Genomic DNA, 19403 nt, shown 5'->3' on the forward strand with positions numbered 1-19403 from the left:
CACAAGACAACACATTAACTACACAAGACAGCACATTAACTACACAAGACAACACATTAACTACACAAGACAGCACATTAACTACACAAGACAACACATTAACTACACAAGACAGCACATTAACTACACAAGACAACACATTAACTACACAAGACAGCACATTAACTACACAAGACAACACATTAACTACACAAGACAACACATTAACTACACAAGACAGCACATTAACTACACAAGACAGCACATTAACTACACAAGACAACACATTAACTACACAAGACAACACATTAACTACACAAGACAGCACATTAACTACACAAGACAACACATTAACTACACAAGACAGCACATTAACTACACAAGACAACACATTAACTACACAAGACAGCACATTAACTACACAAGACAGCACATTAACTACACAAGACAGCACATTAACTACACAAGACAGCACATTAACTACACAAGACAACACATTAACTACACAAGACAGCACATTAACTACACAAGACAGCACATTAACTACACAAGACAGCACATTAACTACACAAGACAACACATTAACTACACAAGACAGCACATTAACTACACAAGACAACACATTAACTACACAAGACAACACATTAACTACACAAGACAGCACATTAACTACACAAGACAACACATTAACTACACAAGACAGCACATTAACTACACAAGACAACACATTAACTACACAAGACAGCACATTAACTACACAAGACAACACATTAACTACACAAGACAACACATTAACTACACAAGACAGCACATTAACTACACAAGACAACACATTAACTACACAAGACAACACATTAACTACACAAGACAGCACATTAACTACACAAGACAACACATTAACTACACAAGACAACACATTAACTACACAAGACAGCACATTAACTACACAAGACAACACATTAACTACACAAGACAGCACATTAACTACACAAGACAACACATTAACTACACAAGACAACACATTAACTACACAAGACAGCACATTAACTACACAAGACAACACATTAACTACACAAGACAACACATTAACTACACAAGACAGCACATTAACTACACAAGACAGCACATTAACTACACAAGACAGCACACTAACTACACAAGACAACACATTAACTACACAAGACAGCACATTAACTACACAAGACAGCACATTAACTACACAAGACAGCACATTAACTACACAAGACAACACATTAACTACACAAGACAACACATTAACTACACAAGACAACACATTAACTACACAAGACAGCACATTAACTACACAAGACAGCACATTAACTACACAAGACAGCACATTAACTACACAAGACAACACATTAACTACACAAGACAACACATTAACTACACACTCCAAACACGCTAAACGTCACAAATCTCTCTCTCTCTCTCTGTCACTCCTAAAACTTCCCCCTCTTCCTAAACAACCAAACGTCATGTTGCCATATCATTTTTTGATTGGTCGACATGGTGCATTTTTCCACCAACACCAATGGGCTGTTTTTTGTTGTGGTTTTTTTTGCTCATAAGCAGAGAGGTCTCGCTGCTGTCCTTAGACAGTAAACGTGACGAAACTATTGAGAAAAAACAGCGCGTATATCTTGTTTATCATGACTCTGGTTTTACTGGCCTATCAGCACAGTTTATAAACTGGTATATGGCACCTTGTTGCTTTGTCTTGAAGTGGTCATGTGATTGACCACGACTACTTTATTCTTCCTCAGTCAAACAGCAGCACTCGTGCGATTGTTTTGTCCCCTGAGCTCCAGGTGTTGTGCCAAAAAGTGGTCGTCGGCCAGAAAGTGATCGCCGCCCGCGAGAGCGCAGCTGCTTAAAGCTGCAGCGCCCAGATTACTTACAGCTACTTCCTGCAACTGATACAAGATGCGGTAAACTGAACACAGCTTCAACCGTCTGTTTGTTGAAAAATAGTAACGGACTGCATTTTCTGTAACGGTGTTGTAACGATAGGGATAGTAATTAGTTAGCTACGTCGTTACTAAAAAAGTAACGCCGTTACTTGTAACGCTGTTATTCCCATCACTGGTCATTTACAGGTATTTTTCTGTACTTCTTAACTATTGCAGTGCATTGTGGGAGCAAGAACCCCAAAAGGAGGGCAAAATAAGAGCAAGAGCAGACATTAGACTTTTTTAAGGCTTCATTTAGGTTTTAGACTCTGGAGTTGGAGAAGCTGCCTTCACATTTCTGTGGTAAATATTAAACTTTTAGATTTTTTTTATTAAGATAATGTTTTTCAAAACACTCAGTGATTTTGTTTAGAAAGAATTGTTAATTTATTTGTTAAATGGTGTCCACTGTATCCAGATAAGTCAGGAATATGTTGCTGACTTACTTTGAAAAGAGTTGTTATTTAGGTTTAACATGACATAAACTTTCCATTTTAGTTAATTATCTTTCGCTATGATACTCGGTTTGGCTTCCAGTGGCTGGAGCAGTTTTCATGAATACCATCTGGTCTTTAAGTCTGAGGTCATTTGCTGTTTCTCCATCCAAACTCCGCTTCTGGTCCCAACATCAAACGATCACTGAGAGTTAAAAACTGTCTAAATTCTTTCATCTTTAATGAAATGATCAGTGTAACAATTAAGTTTAACATCCATGAAAACAGACTTTATGAAGTTTAACGGATTTAGAAGATAGCAGGAAGTTGATATAGCATGATATAGCACAGTGAAGCTGGAGGATGAACGCTAACTTCTTTCCACTCAATAAAAGTTAACATGAGGGTTCCTGATGGTTAGAGACAAATGCAATCGCATGGCAGGATGCTGTAAACTTCAGCCAGGAGAACAACTGAGATAATCCATCCACAATACGAGGTTAGTCATTCATATACTGCTGCATGGGCTGTAGTTACATCGTAAGGGTTTAAAACTGAGCTTTAAAATGAACAGTGGTGGTAAAAACCAAGAGAGGCCGACAGTGATCACTGACTGTTTTTAGGGGCTTGTTCAGATTAAATAGAACAAAATACAAAACATGTTAAAAACACAATAATAAACACACCGTAGGTTGGACCTGGAAGCAGGCTCATCATCACTTAAAGACCAGATAGCAGTGTTGCCAGCTTAGCGAGTTTGTCGCTATATTTAGTGAGTTTCAGACCCCCTTAGCCACTTTTTTCTAAGAAGCGACTAACAACAAATCTGGTGACTTTTTCTGGTGTTATTGGAGACTTATGATGACACATATCGCTCTTACTCTCAACAAGCAACAGGTGCTGCCACAGGTGCAGGTGGGCAACAGGTGGGCACCTCGCCCGTGCCAAAGCGCTCACAGGCAGCGGGTAGTCCACACGGAATGACTGAAGTAATGTTGTTAAGTCCTTAAAGTCATATTCTTTTATTGTCATGACTGTATTTGAAGCTATTTTTGTATGATACCTGATTTATATGGAATATGGCTGAAGTAAACTAAAGCCTAAAATACTTAGTCAGTCATTTGTTTAATAGTAATTTAACATTATATAATTCACATATAAAACTATGAATTGTAATTTTAAATGGTTTAAAAGCAGGTAGAATAGCATATGTAGGCAAGTATACTTCTCCTTTTATCAAGAAGCAAAGACAAAAAGGGGAACAAAAGAAACAGGGCAGGGTTCGGTGGTTGAATCATCCGTCCCCACCAATGCCACAACCAAATCTACGCCCTTGGAGGAGTTGGCAACACTGCCGGATATTTAGTTGTCTGCTTCTCTCTGGGCTTTGCACAGCTCTGACTGCTAGCTAGCTAACTAGCTAAAGTCAGCCATGTAGATAATAATAATGGATTGCATTTATATAGCCCTTTTCAAGGCACCCAAATGCCACTATTCATTCACTCTCACATTCATACACTGGTGGAGGCAGCTATGGTTGTAGCCACAGCTGTCCTGGGGCAGGCTGCCATATCGCGCCATCGGCCCCTCTGGCCAACACCAGTAGGCGGTAGGTGAAGTGTCTTGCCCAGGGACACAATGACCTGGACAGAGAGCCCGGGGATCGAACCGGTGACCTTCCGGTTACAGATACGCTTCTCAACCCCCTGAGCCACGGTCGCCCCATAACTGGGAAAAGTGAAAACTTCATGGTTCTACTGATGTATAGAGAGGAAGAAATAATTTTAGGACTATAAAAACTTCCATAATAATACTTATGCTCCACGGTTGCCTTTACTGTACACTTTAAAGGGTTTCAGGAAAAGTTACACAAACTCTCGTTTTAGCCTCAGACTATCCTGGCTCGTGCTAGCAAATGCTAATGTTAGCCTCTGATTTAGGCTGCTAAAGTACAGACTTTTAGCTAGCTGACCAGGATAGACTAATTTGGTGGTTAACAGACTGAAGTCCAACTTTTGTTGAAAATTTACCCACATGGAAAAGATAAATATAACTCTTATAAAGTTTGTATCTGTCTTGTGTGAAACTTGTATGAAAAGCATACAAGAGTGAAAACAGATATAAGATCCCTTGAAAAATTATATAAATGAAACTTGTGTGTTTTGGATACTAAAACAATAAATGAAAGTAATGAGAAAGTGGCCACTTTCATGAGTAAATCATGTAAGTTTTTACTGTTTCTTTTCCATGTGGGTTATGTAGTGCTGAGCATGTCATTTCTGGTATTGTGGGATATTTTTGTGACCTCGTTGAGCTAATGTGGTTAAATCATAACTATATCTTGATTGAAGCATAATATAAGCACTGTGCTGGTGTGCAGGGCTGTGATATGCCTTATGGGGATGCTGCTAAAATATATAATTGTCTATATCACGCTTTTAGCCTAATAATGAGCAGAGATATTTGCATGTCTTCCTTCAGATCCTTAGAGATTATTTGAGAAGTGGATCATCAGCTTTTACTAAATGAAACACCTTTTACCTGTAAGCCTGGTTTAGTAACCTGTCCTAATAAATTTGTGTTGTATTTCTTATAAGGGGCAAAGTGGTGTCAGCCCTGCGCTGAGAGGGCTGTGCTCATCCATCCGTCCTGTTCTAACAAAGACACGTTTCAGGAACACCTGTAGTTCCCTTTTATTCATATAGCATCAGTGAACAAACACACGTGTTACTGTAAGGTGAAGACCCCACAGAGTTAATGCAGGACAAACGTTCACTCGGATTCATTGATGAAGTGAATGCAGGACTACATGTGTGTCCTTCTCATGAGTGGACACACATGGATGTGAACCACGCGTGTTTGGCTGAGCCAAACAACCGCAGCAGTGATTCGAACCTAAAGTACTCTGGATACTGTTACTGTACAAATACTATTACATGTTTGTTGGTCAGGTGTCCTGTAGGAAGAAAACACGTGAATGTGCATGAACGCGTTTACATGAGGACAAAGTGACTTCAAGGGAAATACAAATCTTCACATTTTGATGTCTGTCAGTTATTTTGTTCATGAATCGGCTGTTTAGTCGTTCTAGGATGAGATGGATGCTGTCATCATATTTTAGGATAGTTTTTAAGGTGAAGAGAGTAAAAGAATATTTCACTTTAAACGTGCCGATGTTGTTGTGGACTAAGCTCAGATAATTATAGGTTGTAACTGCATAGTATGGTTAAGGATATAAACATTAAGTCTAAGCTCTTCCTCTCCTGTCCGTCTTTCTGATCTGTCTCCATCTCTGAGTGAACGTAGCTCTCACCTTTAGCTTTAGCACACACTGTGAGACAAACTGTGTGTTTGCTGATGTTTGTTGAGCCGATAGAAACGTTGGAGAAACATCCTTGATGCTCTTTCCTCTTCTGTAGAAACTAGAAGCTGACGACATACGTACGCCCGCTTTAACCCAGAGTATAAACACTATAAATGATACCGTTGAACCAAAAGTAATGAGTCTGTTTTGAAAAGTCAAGGAGTAGAAAGTAGTGTTAACATGTAGGCAGTAAAAAGTTGTCAGAAAATACTGAAGTCCAGATACCTTCTACGTAAGTACAGTAACAAGATCCTTCAGTTTATCTTCACAGAGGGAGAAATGTTAAAGCTCAGAAATCTGTTTCAAGCAAGAATTACAAATACTGAGCATAACGAGGTACAGCCCATCATGTGAAGCTCTAACTTTAATAATGCCACAGAGATGAAGCTGGTCTTTAGAGTCTTGGTCTCACTCTGAATCTTAATGCAGGCTTCATCTGTGGTCATCCTGCCTCGATGGCAGGAGAGCTGACCTCAGAGCTGTGCTTCTCCTGAGCTTTCTCTTTGGCTGTCTGCGCCTGAATGGAAGGACAACGTTCCTGCATTGAGGTACAGCAGAGCAGCAGTGTTTGGTTTAACACACGTATCCCCGACAAAGTCCTGCCAGTACTGGTCAGCCCGTGTGCAGCGCCACCTTCCTGTACAGCACTAGCACACACCTCCATTCTCTGCTAGCAAAGCACCGTTGGAAAGATAAGCAGCTGACGGCTCAGGGCTGTCTGGCCTCCGTTGTCTCTGTTGGTGATCTAGAGCAAAAGAAAAATGTGTCAGTCACAAACCAGGACAGCAGGGGGCGCTCGCCAACTTTTGTTCAGTGTTAATGATGCTGCTGTGACACTAAGAGCACTCTGGCTAACGTGTGCGCAACATTTTTTGTAATAAATTAAAATTTTGATGTTTACATATTAATATCAGCTGTCCATAATTATTGTTCGACACGAAATCAGATAATTGTATCTGCTAAAACTGTAAAAGAACAACATTCAGAAGCTTACTTACATTTCTTGTAGCCAAAGGCTGCGAGTACTATCAGTACTACAAGTACGATGGCTACTATAAATACTCCAATCCCAGCCGTTTCAGCCACAGGCAGACCTTCAACTGTAAATAAGCAGATTATGTTGCATTTGTGGGTGATGCACAAAGTTATTGTGACTGCATGGATCATGAATGTAGTGGAAATGTAGTATAAATGTAAAGTCATAAATAGTAGCTTCAGTTTATTTGGTGTGTAAGTAAGTTAGCTGTGATGTGACAGTAATGGACAACAAATAAAACTGCAGCTGATCAGCAGCTCTGCTCATTTCAGCAATGCAAGTTGTCAGCTGGATGCTGATTAATGGTGATGTAACCCTCTGTGTACCTGCAGGCAGGTCTGCAGTTGCTCCCACAGTCTTGTTAGAAGTTGGGTTGTAAACGTTGCAGGTCACCGTCTTTGACCCCGTGATGTTGGCTGTGCTGATGACGCTGTAGGTGCCGTCTTCCTCCTTGTGGATCTGCAGGGTCAGAACATCAGGTGGTTCCAGTGCACGTTCATGTCCTTCGTGGTCGGTGGAAATCCATGCCAGTTCAGGTTCAGGAAAGCCCCCCTGTGTTATGCAAGTTGCTGTCATCTTCTTTTGGTTGATCTCGATGTTTGGCTCCTTAAAATTAGCTGTAAATATTGTAAATATGTATTAATGACATATATAAGATAACAAGTTTGATGTGCTGTAAAATGACGCAGATACCAACCTGCTACATGAACCATGGTTTGGCAGAGTTTGTCCTTGATTTCTCTTGCGTGGTTGAAAACGACTTTAAGGGACTTCAGGTTGTCTTCATGCATCAGCGGATCGATGATAAGGGACAAGTTTCCAGATCGTAACTGATCAGGAAAGATTTTGGTTCTGTTTTTAAATGGCAAGCTTTGATGTTCCAAATCCTCCTTTCCATTCCTGTAATAGTGGAGCATTTCAGTATTGTTTTGGTTCTGCCAATAAATGCTGACTTTCTGTGGATCAAACTGTTTGCTGAGTGTGCACTGCCAGAGTAATGGCTCTCCTCTGGTTCCATTAGTTTCAGAGGAAGCTGCCACCAGTGGGAACCCATAGAGAGCTGCAACGAAACAGACAAAGGTTCAGTCAGAACGAACAAAACAAAACAAATTTCCCACGTGTGGGACTAATAAAGGTTATCTTATCTTATCTTATCTTAAACCATAACCGCCATTCATCATAGTCGCTCCTTTGGCAGTCTGAAATCATGCAACCTGTCAGCCGTCCAACTATTAATGAAAATTATAACAAAGTTTTCAAAACAAACGTGGTAATAGTGGGACAATACAGAGGCAACAAGGCGCTAACGATGTGGAAACAATACGTTAATTTCTAAAGCACCAACCCAGTAAGACACTGTATGACCAGCGAGCTCAGATGAGTTCTGTTGACATTTTGTAACTGGATAAAAACCAGAAACTGAAGGTAATGATGTATGCACAAATACTTATGAGGCAACACCAGTTAGTAATGGTGCACTAATGTATGTGTAACAACACAGGGGCGTAATTTCCAATAATCAGACCCAGCCAATACCCCCCCCCCCCCCAATAAAATTATGAATTATCTTGCATGAGTAGGCTATTGAATTTATTTACTCATTTCAGTTATTATAATCAAAATAGTTGCATGTTTAATCATCCGGGAATTTACCCAGATTTATTTATTTATTTATTTAGACAGACATCTTACCCCCCACCCAATGCTCAGCACAAAGTTACACCCATGTACAACACGACAAACCTGTTAATAACATGGTAACATCCATGAATAATAGTTTTCATTTAACAATTTGGTGGAAAGATTCAGAAATCATAGTATAATGAACAGCAGTACACGAGAACTGCAGTATATCAGTAACGTGTTTTATGATTATTTCATTTTCATGATTTTATTAACTCTAACAAACGTAATAGATCACAGTGTGAGCAGTTTGTCACATTCAATAAATTTCATTGAACAAAAAATGAATGAATGTTTGTTTGATTGGTTAACTGTATCTTTAAGAAGCAGGCGCCGCGCTTTAATACATCTTACTTCCCACTATCGCACAGCATAGTGCTGTGGAAACGTCACAGCTTCCTCTCGTACTGACACACAGAACAACCAACCAAACAAAGTTATAATTTAATCATTTAATAATAAATAAATAATTATTAATAACCACGTTTTTTTAAAGCTACAGCCTGTTAGCAGCAGCTAGCTCCAGGCCACTGAAAGGTCACAAGCAGAATGGCTGAATCATCACCTCACTGCTTCACGCTGACGGATTTATGAAAGTAAAAGTGCAATAAAGTCAAAATCAGACCTACCGAAGAAGAAATAAAAGCTTTTCTTCTCCATCGTGAACGAAAACCCACTGGTTTGTCTCAACACGGCTGCCTGCCTGGCCACACCTGATGCCTACGATGTTTCTGCCACTGCGTTTACGTTACGCTTGCTCCGCCCTCTCAGGGCGGGCCTGATGCAAAACTTCGACTGCTGGGATTTTGTGGTCAGACACCATCTCCAGCTACGAGACAGATGTCGACTCTGATCTGCTTCATTTCTCTTTCATTAAACCTGTCAGCGCTCTGAAAGAGGTGTAGGTGTTGTTATAAGGCTGTTATTAACCCGTAATTACATTTGTCAGATTTCACCAACAGATTATTTTTTTCACTTGAAAATGTCAAAGAATACTTTAGATCTTTAAGGTTCAATAACTAAATCACTGAAAAAGCAGCTTAGGGGTGTGTGTGTGTGTGTGTGTGTGTGTGTGTGTGTGTGTGTGTGTGTGTGTGTGTGTGTGTGTTGGGATGCCAGGTTGGTGGTAATGCTCCCTCTGTGGGTTTCCTGTCAACGTTTTGTTGCTCTATTACTGCCTGACTTGAAGTTCTTTCTTTTGTAAATAAAAATCTGAGAGACAAAACTCTGGATTAATAAAAGTTTGCTGTTCCTCCAACCGTCTGTAGTACAAGCTGTTAAAGAGCAAGAACAAGAAGGACTCTGCCTACCTGCTGCAGTAAGTCTGTCCTCTTTGATGGGTAAAGCTGACGTAGCTCCTCGAATATTTTCTGTTGTTCTTAAATTCAAGTTTACATGAACTGCACGAGTTAATCACACAGTGTAGAAACTGCTGTGCTTCTGTTTCAGTCGCTCCCTATAAGAGGAAGTGTTGCAGCCACTCCTTCATGCAAACAATGTGAACAGACTGGTACGTCAACTTTGTGTGTTTAATTTAAAAAAGAAAAGGTGCCTTATTCTTTGCATGTTTAAGTCAGTCTGAGGTGACTTGTTTGCCTTGCAGCAGTTTGAAGGCTTCTGTCTCTAGAATGAGAAGACGGGTTCAGCACGGGTTGGGGAGGGGGGCACCGTGTCATCAGACTGAACCAAAGCCAGGGTCTAACTGGTTAACTGGACTGTGGTTGGTCAGTGTTGCTTGGTGATGGAGCAGAGAAATTAAAACTGAGCTCAGTGTGGAAAACGATGCTTTAAGGAGTTCGTGAACTCAGAGCGAGGGGGAATTCAGATATTACAGTGAGGGAAAAATTCACTTCCTCCTGCTAAATTTGTAAGTTTGTTCACTTCCAAAGAAACGAACAGTCTCTAATTTTAGTGTATGTTTTATTTGAATAAGACAAAATAACATGACAGCTCTTTGGTCTTTCCCGAGGGACTGTACTGGGTCCTGGTGTTGTTGTTGTTGATGTGTGGCTGGCAGCTGCAAGGCTGCAGCCAAGTGCGTTGGAGTGTACAGCAACTGGAAATAAAGACATGTATTCTGAATGTGTTACAATGTGGTTGGGTCCAACATGCATCTACAGTGGTGCTGATAGCCAGGAGTGTGGCGTGGTGGAACCAACACGGGGCCAGCCAGTGGGACCAGCTGCAGGACCGGTCTAAGCACCGGATGCAGCTAATAGAAAGTCTGTCAGCTCCCCATGGAAGTGGCCGGTCTCTACAGTGAGGCCTGCATCGACACTGCCTACCTGTGCACCTATACCCACTCCTCCAGTGGGAGCAGGTAGTGGCCGGCAGGTTCCTGTTCCCCAGAGGAGGGCGGCTGTGGTCGGGTCCGTCATGCTTCTGTACAGCCTTCCTGAAAGCTTTCTGACAATAATAGGAGGCAAAAAGAGTTCTGACAGTCTTTTCTTCTGGATCAGGTCATTTTGCTGTGTGTGTGTTTGTGCATGTGTGTGTGTCTGTGTGTTAAAGTGTGCAGTGAGTGAGTTTGTGTCTGTAAGCATTTACAATGAAGAAAAACGTATCAGCGTTATGAAGTTTGCCCTGTGCTTTGATGCTGCTGAAAACAAACGTTATGATCAGGGATGTCAAACATTAGGTTCGGGGCCAGAGTTGGTCCGACAAAGACTCCGATCTGTCCCGCTGGACGGATTTGGGAAATATGATGCTGGACAAAGAGTTTTGTACTTGCATATCAAACAAATCTTACATCTCTTCTAATAATAATGATAATAATAATAATACAATTTATTTAATAAATCGCCTTTCAAAACACTCAAGGACACTGTACACAATCAATAACAACAACAAACATAACAATTTACAAAATAATAAGGATAAAACGTTGAGCAAATAAATGAAAGTAGCAGGATGGAAAATGCATGTGGAATAGACTAATGTGAACAGGTGAGTTTTGAGTCTGGACTTAAAAAGAGGGAGGGAAGTGATGTTTCTTATCTCAGAAGGAAGAGAGTTCCAAAGACGGGGGGCAGAGCAGCAGAAAGCCCTGCGCCCCACGGTGGCTAGCTGGGGGGAAGGGATGGTGATCTGAACCAGGTCAATGAGGTATAAAGGCGAGATATGGATAGCCTTGAATGACATCGGTGGTGTCAGACTGAACAACAGTGTTAGCCGCCCTGGGCAGACCGGCTAAAACACTGTGGTCAGCAGTCCTGTCAAAGCTCCGTGGGGAATGACGAGAGGTGGAGCAAAAGGATTGTATTGGTTTAGAGTTGTCATGATGAAACGTCTTGATGCTCAATCAGCCAAGTAAGTAAATCTCCAAAAGTTGATTCTGTTCATCTGGACGTTTTCAGCGGGAGAAACGTTTTGTCACTCATCCAGGTGACGTCTTCAGTCTCAGCTGACTGCAGGTCTCAATCTTATCAACAGTACATTTGCATAATGACTGAAACCAGCCCACTGAAGGAACAATGGGCTGGGAGGTCAGTTCCTTAATCATAATTATGCAAATGAGTCCCAATCACAGAGAGTTGGGGAATGGCTGCAATCACAGCATGTAAGATGGTGACAGATGTACCCTTAGGCCCCTCCTAAATTCAGAGATGGTCTTTCCCTTTTCTCGTAAATGGCCTCCTTGACTCCGCCCTGAAACCAGCGTTCCTCCCTGTCCAGGATGTTACATCCTCATCATTGAAAGAGTGTCCACTGGCCTGTAGGTGTGAATAGACTGCAGAGTCCTGGCCTGACGAGGTGGCTCTTCTGGGTTGTGCCGTCCTCTTAGCCAGAGGTTGTTTAAATTCCCCGATGTATAAATCCTGCCAATCCTCCTGCACTGAACAGCGTACACTCTGTTACTCTGTGTGTGTCAGGGGACCCGATCCTTGGGGTGGACCAGTTTTTGGCGCAGCGTGTTTTGGGGTTTAAAAGCCACAGAGACCCGGTGTTTAGAAAAAATGTGTCTCAGCTGCTCCGATACTCCTGACACGTACGGGATCACTACAGGTTTTTGCTTGGGCAGCGGTTGTCCTTCTCTCCTGGATCGGCTGGAGCTTTCTTTGACAAAAGTCCAGCTGGGATAACCACACTTACTCAGGGCCTTCTTGATGTTCTTCTGCCTCCCTGGCTGCTGTGTCAGTGGGGATGGTGTTCGCTCTGTGTTGTAGCGTCCTGATGACGCCCAGTTTGTGCTCCAGTGGATGATGAGAGTCAAATCTTAGATACTGATCCGTATGTGCAGGTTTACGGTACACGTCAGCTTTTAGATGTCCCCCATTACTGATGGAAATCTCACAGTCTAAGAAGGCTAACCTGCCACTGTTCATATCCTCCCTGGTGAATTTGATGTGTCGGTCCACCGAGTTAATGTGATCCGTGAAATGTGGTACATCCTGATCTTTGATTTTCACCCCGGTGTCATCCACATACCTGAACCAATGGCTTGGTGGTGTTCCAGGGTAGGATAGCAAAGCCCTCTTTTCCACTTCTTCCATGTACAAATTGGCCTCGATGGGTGAAACTGGGAGCCCATGGCACCCATGTTTCTGCCTGTAGCACTGACTCTTGTATGTGAAGTAGGTGGAATGAAGACACAGTTCAAACACACTTGGTCGATGCTGAGAGTGGTCCTGTTGCTGAGGTTGGTGTCATCCTGTAATCTCTTACGGACTACCTCCAACACTTCCGTGACTGGGATGCAAGTGAAGAGAGATGTAACGTCGTACGAGACCATGGTTTCATCTGCCTCCTTCTCAACAAAATCCAGGGTGTTCTGGATGTGGTTTTCAGAGCTGCCCACCAGCGGGTTGAGGATCGAAGCCAGAAACTTGGAGATGTTATAGGTGACCGAGTTGATCATGCAGACAATCGGTCTTAAAGGTGCACCCTGTTTATGTATCTTCAGTAAACCATACCGACTTTAAGATTAAGGAACTGCCATCTTTTGCTCCACATCCTGCAAAAGAAGCAACCATGAGGGGAGAGGGTGTGTCTGGTAGCCATGTGAAGACGTGTTGTACAGGGCTCCTCAATGGACTAACTTTTTTCATAATTTCATTGCTCCAAAACTAATGAACTTTTAATAATAGTACGATAACACGCCCGTGTGCTGCTCTGAGGCACTTTTTACATCTTCAAAGCTCCGTTGTACGAAATATGAGCAAAACTAGATCGGGGAAAGAGCAGGCCGCAAAAGCCTCGGACCATGCTGAGGACAGACCGGAGGCACCATCCCATGACATGAGTGAGATTATGAGAGCTATTGCTAGCTCTGAAAAGAGGATATTGGACCGTATCGATTCAAGCACGAAAGATTTAAATGATAAAATAGACACAATCAAAGAAGATCTGGAGAAGCAAGAGACCCGTTTGGAAAGTGTAGAGTTTGGTTTGAATACTTATTCAGACCGGACAGTGGAGTTGGAAAACGAGGTTAGCAAGCTGAAATCGGACCAGCAAGTTGGACGACATCGAGGGGCGACAACGCCGGTGCAATGCACGCATTGTAGGGGTGAAGGAGGGCTTTGAAAACACCGGGAAACCCACGGCAGCTATTGCTACAATGCTGAAAGACATACTGGGCCTCGATTTTACTCCGATGCTGGACCGCGCTCATCGAAGCTTGGGTCAACAGGGAAACTCCCCCAGGGCGATCGTGGTGAAGTTTCACTATTACCAAGAGAAGGAAGAGGTTTTCCAGAGGGCCGCCAAGTCGCAGCCGTTGCTGCTGCAGGACATGAAGATAAGCATTTTTCCTGATTTTACAGCAATGGTGGCAAAGAAACGAGCTGCTTTTATGGAGGCTAAACGTTTGCTCCGAGGCTGGCGTTAAGTTTGGACTTTTGTTTCCAGCTGTTCTCCGCATCACTTCACCTACGGGACAGGACAATCGTTTCACCGACCCAGCGGCTGCAATAGACTTTATCAAAAAAGACTTACTACGGCCGTGAGAGGTACAGGCGAGTGAGAAGAGATAAGTTGGACTTCACCAGGGCTGGACTGGGACAAAAAATCGGCATTTTGACTAGAGACCGGCCCACCAAAAATGTGACGTCATTCAGGGGTAAAACCGCAAAGGATTCTGGGAACTTGTGGCAAGAGGTACTAGCGCACGCAGGCTTTCAATTGAACTCAGTTACACAGCGATAAAAAGAAACACAAACAATGGCAAGAAGCTGTTGTATTATTAACCGCAATAGCCGGCGTTGTGCCAAAAACTGATTGCTCGTATTTAAATTGCTATGAGTAACTTGTTGGGCTATAATATGTGAAACATATGTCAAATGCATCCCTCATGGATGACATAAAGTCATCTCTCCATCTCTCTCTGCTGCTCTTCTGTCTCCTGTCACAGACTTCTCCACTTTAGATGATAAATCAGCCTGGTGCAACATGTAAGGATTGGCACAATTTGTTAAGATTTTGAGGAGTTTGAGAAACTAACCTTAAGCATAAAATAAAATGTACTATCAGTAACTTCATAGCACCCGCCCAGCAGTATATAAGCTCCGTCATGCTAGCTAGTACGCAGTACCAGTTATTCTAAGCGCCTGTAAAAAGTCAGCACAACGAAAACAAACTCCAACTAAACTTGGTTTATATCTGACACAGACAGCAGGTCATAACTTCTTACCTGAAGTTCAGTTCCTCTGCCACTATGACCGGCGGCCGCCTCGCGTCTCTCCTCCTCTTGCCTCCCCTTTCCCTTATCCACCTGCTGGCCTCCACCACTTGCTGATGTTGCTAAATCTGTGGAAGCTATGCCATAGCTACCGCCAAACACTTCAGTTATTTTTACACATTTGGCAGCATCTGCCTGAAGGGCTTGTTTCTTTTTGGCCCTAATTTTTTCTGCACCTTCTTTCCTTTTTTTGTTCTCCATTTTCTTTAGTTCGTCTATAAGATTGCTAAACAAGGGGGAGGGTGCATCCGACCTCCTCGGCTGTAATTGGTCCAGCCCAGAGTCGATCATGACCAATTGGCCAATCCAACACCTTTCATTATTTATACCCTTCCCAAAAAAAAAAATCGATCGGCCCATAAAAACAAAAAATCGCCAGCGGCCCACCGGGCTAATGCCCGGTATGCCCGATGGCCAGTCCAGCTGCGGACTTCACATGTGCGATTGTTTGAACTCAAGGGACATTGTTATACATCGGTGTTGGGGAGAAGTCAAGTAACTAATTGGGCCATATTCATAAAAGGCCGGAAGGTATAATAATCTTGATTTAATTTATTAAACGGTGCATAACCAGCATAACGGTGCCCATCTGGAAAGGGAAAGGCGATGTGGCTGAATGCTCCAACTACCGCCCGATCCGACTCCTAAGCCATACTATGAAGGTTTTCGAACGGATCATCGACGCCAGGATGCGAGAAATCGTCAACTTAACGCCCAACCAATGTGGCTTCATCAGGGGGCGTGGCACGACGGACGCCATCCATGCTGCCCGCCTGCTTTTGGAGAAGCACCGAGAGAAGTCCAAGACCATCCACATGGCCTTCCTCGACTTGGAAAAGGCGTTTGACCGTGTCCCACACGACCTCATCTGGCACTCCCTGCGATCACATGGAGTTCCTGAAGCCTACGTCAACTGGACAAAGCTCCTCTACCGACAAGTCACCAGTGTGGTCAGAAACCCAGTGGGAACATCGCCGCCCTTTAACATCAATGTGGGCGTCCACCAAGGCTCGGCACTCTCCCCGCTGCTCTTCATCCTTTGCATGGACACTGCGACGGCAGATCTCCAGTCACCCCATCCCTGGACACTTCTCTACGCCGACGATGTCTTCCTGGCCGATGAATCGCGAATAGAACTGCAATACCAAACGCAGCAGTGGAAGACTCGCCTAGCTGACTTCGGCCTGAGGCTCAACACCAACAAGACCGAATACTTAGAGGCTGGCCCCCAGACCGACGGCACGATCAGCGTCGATGGAGAAGATCTGGCGAAAGTACCTCATTTCAAATACCTCGGATCGATGATCAGCAATGACGGCGATATCCTACTAGATGTACGAGCCAGGATCAACGCAGCGTGGATGAAATGGCGCCAAGTCACCGGCGTCCTGTGTGACCAAAGAATGCCCAATCGCCTCAAGTCAAAGATCTACAAGAGTGTAGTGCGCCCCGTCGCCCTCTATGGATCCGAGTGCTGGCCAGCCACCGCAAAGCACGAACAAGCCCTTCACACGATGGAAATGCGGATGCTGCGATGGTGCCTAGGCCTGACACGATGGGACCACGTCATGAACACCGACGTTAGAAAGAGGATGGGCATCGCGCCAATCACAGATAAGATGCAAGAAGCGAGGCTGCGGTGGTACGGACATGTGGTACGGAGCGATGAGAACTCAGTGGTGAGAACAGCACTGCGGCTCAGCCCCCAAGGACGTCGACCTAGAGGCAGACCAAAGCGGAGATGGATGGACCGAATCAAGGACGACGTGAAGAAGATCGAAGCCGATCTGACCGACGCCCTTGACCGACCCAAGTGGAGACGACTTTGCAGAAAAGCGGACCCTGCAACCGAGCGGGAAAAACGCTAGGAGGAAGAATTTATTATGAATACTCTGCCTTCCTACTTTGTTCCGATTTTTGATATGTTCGAGATATTGCTGTTATTCTGGGGCATTTGGTTAGAATAAACACGGGGAAAGTGGAAAATATAAGTTTTGGAATTTAGTTTAGTTATTAAATGTTATATATTTGCCCAGTTGAGGGGCTGTTTGATGGTTAACAGTATGTTTAGTCACTGTGCTATCCTAGCCTGGAGGGTTGCGATCTCAGGGATAATAGTAGATCAGCATGGGGTTTTGAGGCTCGTTTTATTTATTTATTTATTTTTCCCTTTATTTTCCTTCTCTTTCTCCCCCTCTTTTTTTTGGGCGGGGGGGGGGGGGGGGGGGTTCCAGAGGTTGGGACATATTTTTTCTGCACCTGCATTTTTGTACCTGAATGGTAAGCTCACAAAGTCATCTGCCTCTTTGTTTTATAAGCTGGAATGTTAAAGGTATAAATAATCCGGTTAAACGCACAAGGGTTTTTACTCATTTAAAATCATTGAGATCCGATGTTGTATATCTGCAGGAAACACACCTCCGATCAAGTGAACAAATTAAACTTAAAAAAAACATGGATAAGCCAAATATTTAGCTCAAAATTTGAGGAAAGATCACGGGGTGTGGCTATTCTAATTAGGAAGGGGATTCCATTTATTCCACTACCAACTGTGGCGGATACCAGAGGGAGATATATTATTATACAGGGCAGTTTGTATGGGAAACAAGTAATTCTTGCAAATGTATACGGACCAAACTGGGACGACCCAAATTTTTATTGTACCTTTTTAAAACACCTGCCAGATTTAACAGAGTCCCATTTGATACTGGGTGGTGACTTTAACTGCGTACTTAATCCTCAACTTGACAGATCAAACCCAAAACCTGATAGCAAAATTTCAAAAGCGGGTAATGTTCTAAAATCCTTTATGCAATCTTATGCTTTTTTTGACCCCTGGAGGAACAAAAATCCTGCATCTAAACAATTCTCATTTTTCTCACCAGTGTTGTAGATAGTAGAATTCTTCCCAAGGTTTCAGATTGCCAATACAACTCTATTGTTATCTCAGACCATAGTCCAGTACAATTAGATGTTAATTTTTATGAACGCTCAAGTCAAAAACCGGCCTGGCGACTTGATCCTTTACTCCTAACTAAAGACTCATTTAAAAAAATGGTCTCTGAGCAAATACAGTTTTTCTTAGAGACAAATCAAACCCAAGGGATGAAAATGACTGTTGTATGGGAGGCATCAAAGGCCTATCTTAGAGGCCAGATAATTTCATATGTATCATTTCAAAAAAAGAAATACTTACAACAAATGAACAACCTAGCCAACAGTATAAAAGAGATTGACTGCTTATATGCAGAAAATCCAACACCAAACCTCTATAAGAGAAAATTATTACTAAATTCAGAATACAAAATTCGGTCCATTCAGCAAACAGAACGTTTATTTTTCAAATCAAGGCAAAAGTTCTATGAACATGGGGAAAGAGCCGGAAAACTTTTGGCACATCAAATTAAGCAATCCATATCAGCTAACACGATTTCTGAAATCTGTAAAACCTCTGGAGAAAAGACGTCTGATCCGAAAACCATTAATGACCAGTTTAAAATGTTCTATTCCAATCTTTATACCTCAGATCCAGTTGATGAAAACAAGGTTGCTGAAATGCTTGATAGATTATCGATTCCACAAAAATCGGTAAATGACAGAACAGAAATTGATAGAGAGATAACCATTAGTGAAATTGTTGAAGCAATTAAATCAATGCAAAGTAACAAGGCACCGGGACCTGATGGTTTCCCTATTGAACTATATAAAATGTTTATAGACAAACTAGCACCAATACTCAAAGATGTATACCAGGAAATATTCTTTCAAGAGAAATTACCAGATACTATGAAACAAGCCATAATTTCTGTGCTGTACAAAAAGGGTAAGGATCCCTCACAATGCAGCTCCTACAGACCGGTGAGCCTCTTAAATTGTGATTACAAAATTCTCACAAAAATCTTAGCTAATAGAATCAATCTCATACTGCCAAAAATTATTAATCCTGATCAAACCGGCTTTATACCAGGGCGACAGTCATTTTATAATATGCGCCGCCTATTTAATATTTTATATGCATCAGAACCAAAAGAAAAGTCAGAAATGATCATTTCTCTTGATGCAGAAAAGGCCTTCAACCGTATAGAATGGCCATATCTTCATGCGGTCCTAAATACATTTGAATTTGGCCCATTGTTTCGAAAATGGATTAAAATACTTTATTCCTCTCCAGTTGCGGCAGTGAGGACAAATAATGTAACCTCTGACATTTTTCAGCTTAGTAGAGGCTGCAGGCAAGGCTGTAGTTTATCTCCCTATC

At 42.6% G+C, this 19403-nt stretch overlaps 1 protein-coding gene across 1 annotated transcript; it reads right to left on the bottom strand.

The window, feature by feature from the left end:
* Positions 1 to 2068: 2068 nt before the first annotated feature.
* LOC146651673 (ICOS ligand-like) lies at positions 2069 to 9923 on the bottom strand. The gene is made up of 5 exons (XM_085385373.1): positions 9777 to 9923; positions 7481 to 7843; positions 7110 to 7400; positions 6746 to 6847; positions 2069 to 6492 (listed from the first exon to the last, which is right to left on the bottom strand). The coding sequence occupies exons 2-5, from the start codon at positions 7698 to 7700 to the stop codon at positions 6395 to 6397; spliced, it is 711 nt and encodes a 236-aa protein (XP_085241499.1). The 5' UTR covers positions 7701 to 7843; positions 9777 to 9923; the 3' UTR covers positions 2069 to 6394.
* Between the last annotated feature and the right edge of the window lie 9480 nt (positions 9924 to 19403).

Source organism: Rhamphochromis longiceps, linkage group LG16 (assembly GCF_057381845.1).
Source record: "Rhamphochromis longiceps isolate RC_006_pf linkage group LG16, R_longiceps_female_GT1.1, whole genome shotgun sequence".
Lineage (NCBI taxonomy): Eukaryota > Metazoa > Chordata > Actinopteri > Cichliformes > Cichlidae > Rhamphochromis > Rhamphochromis longiceps.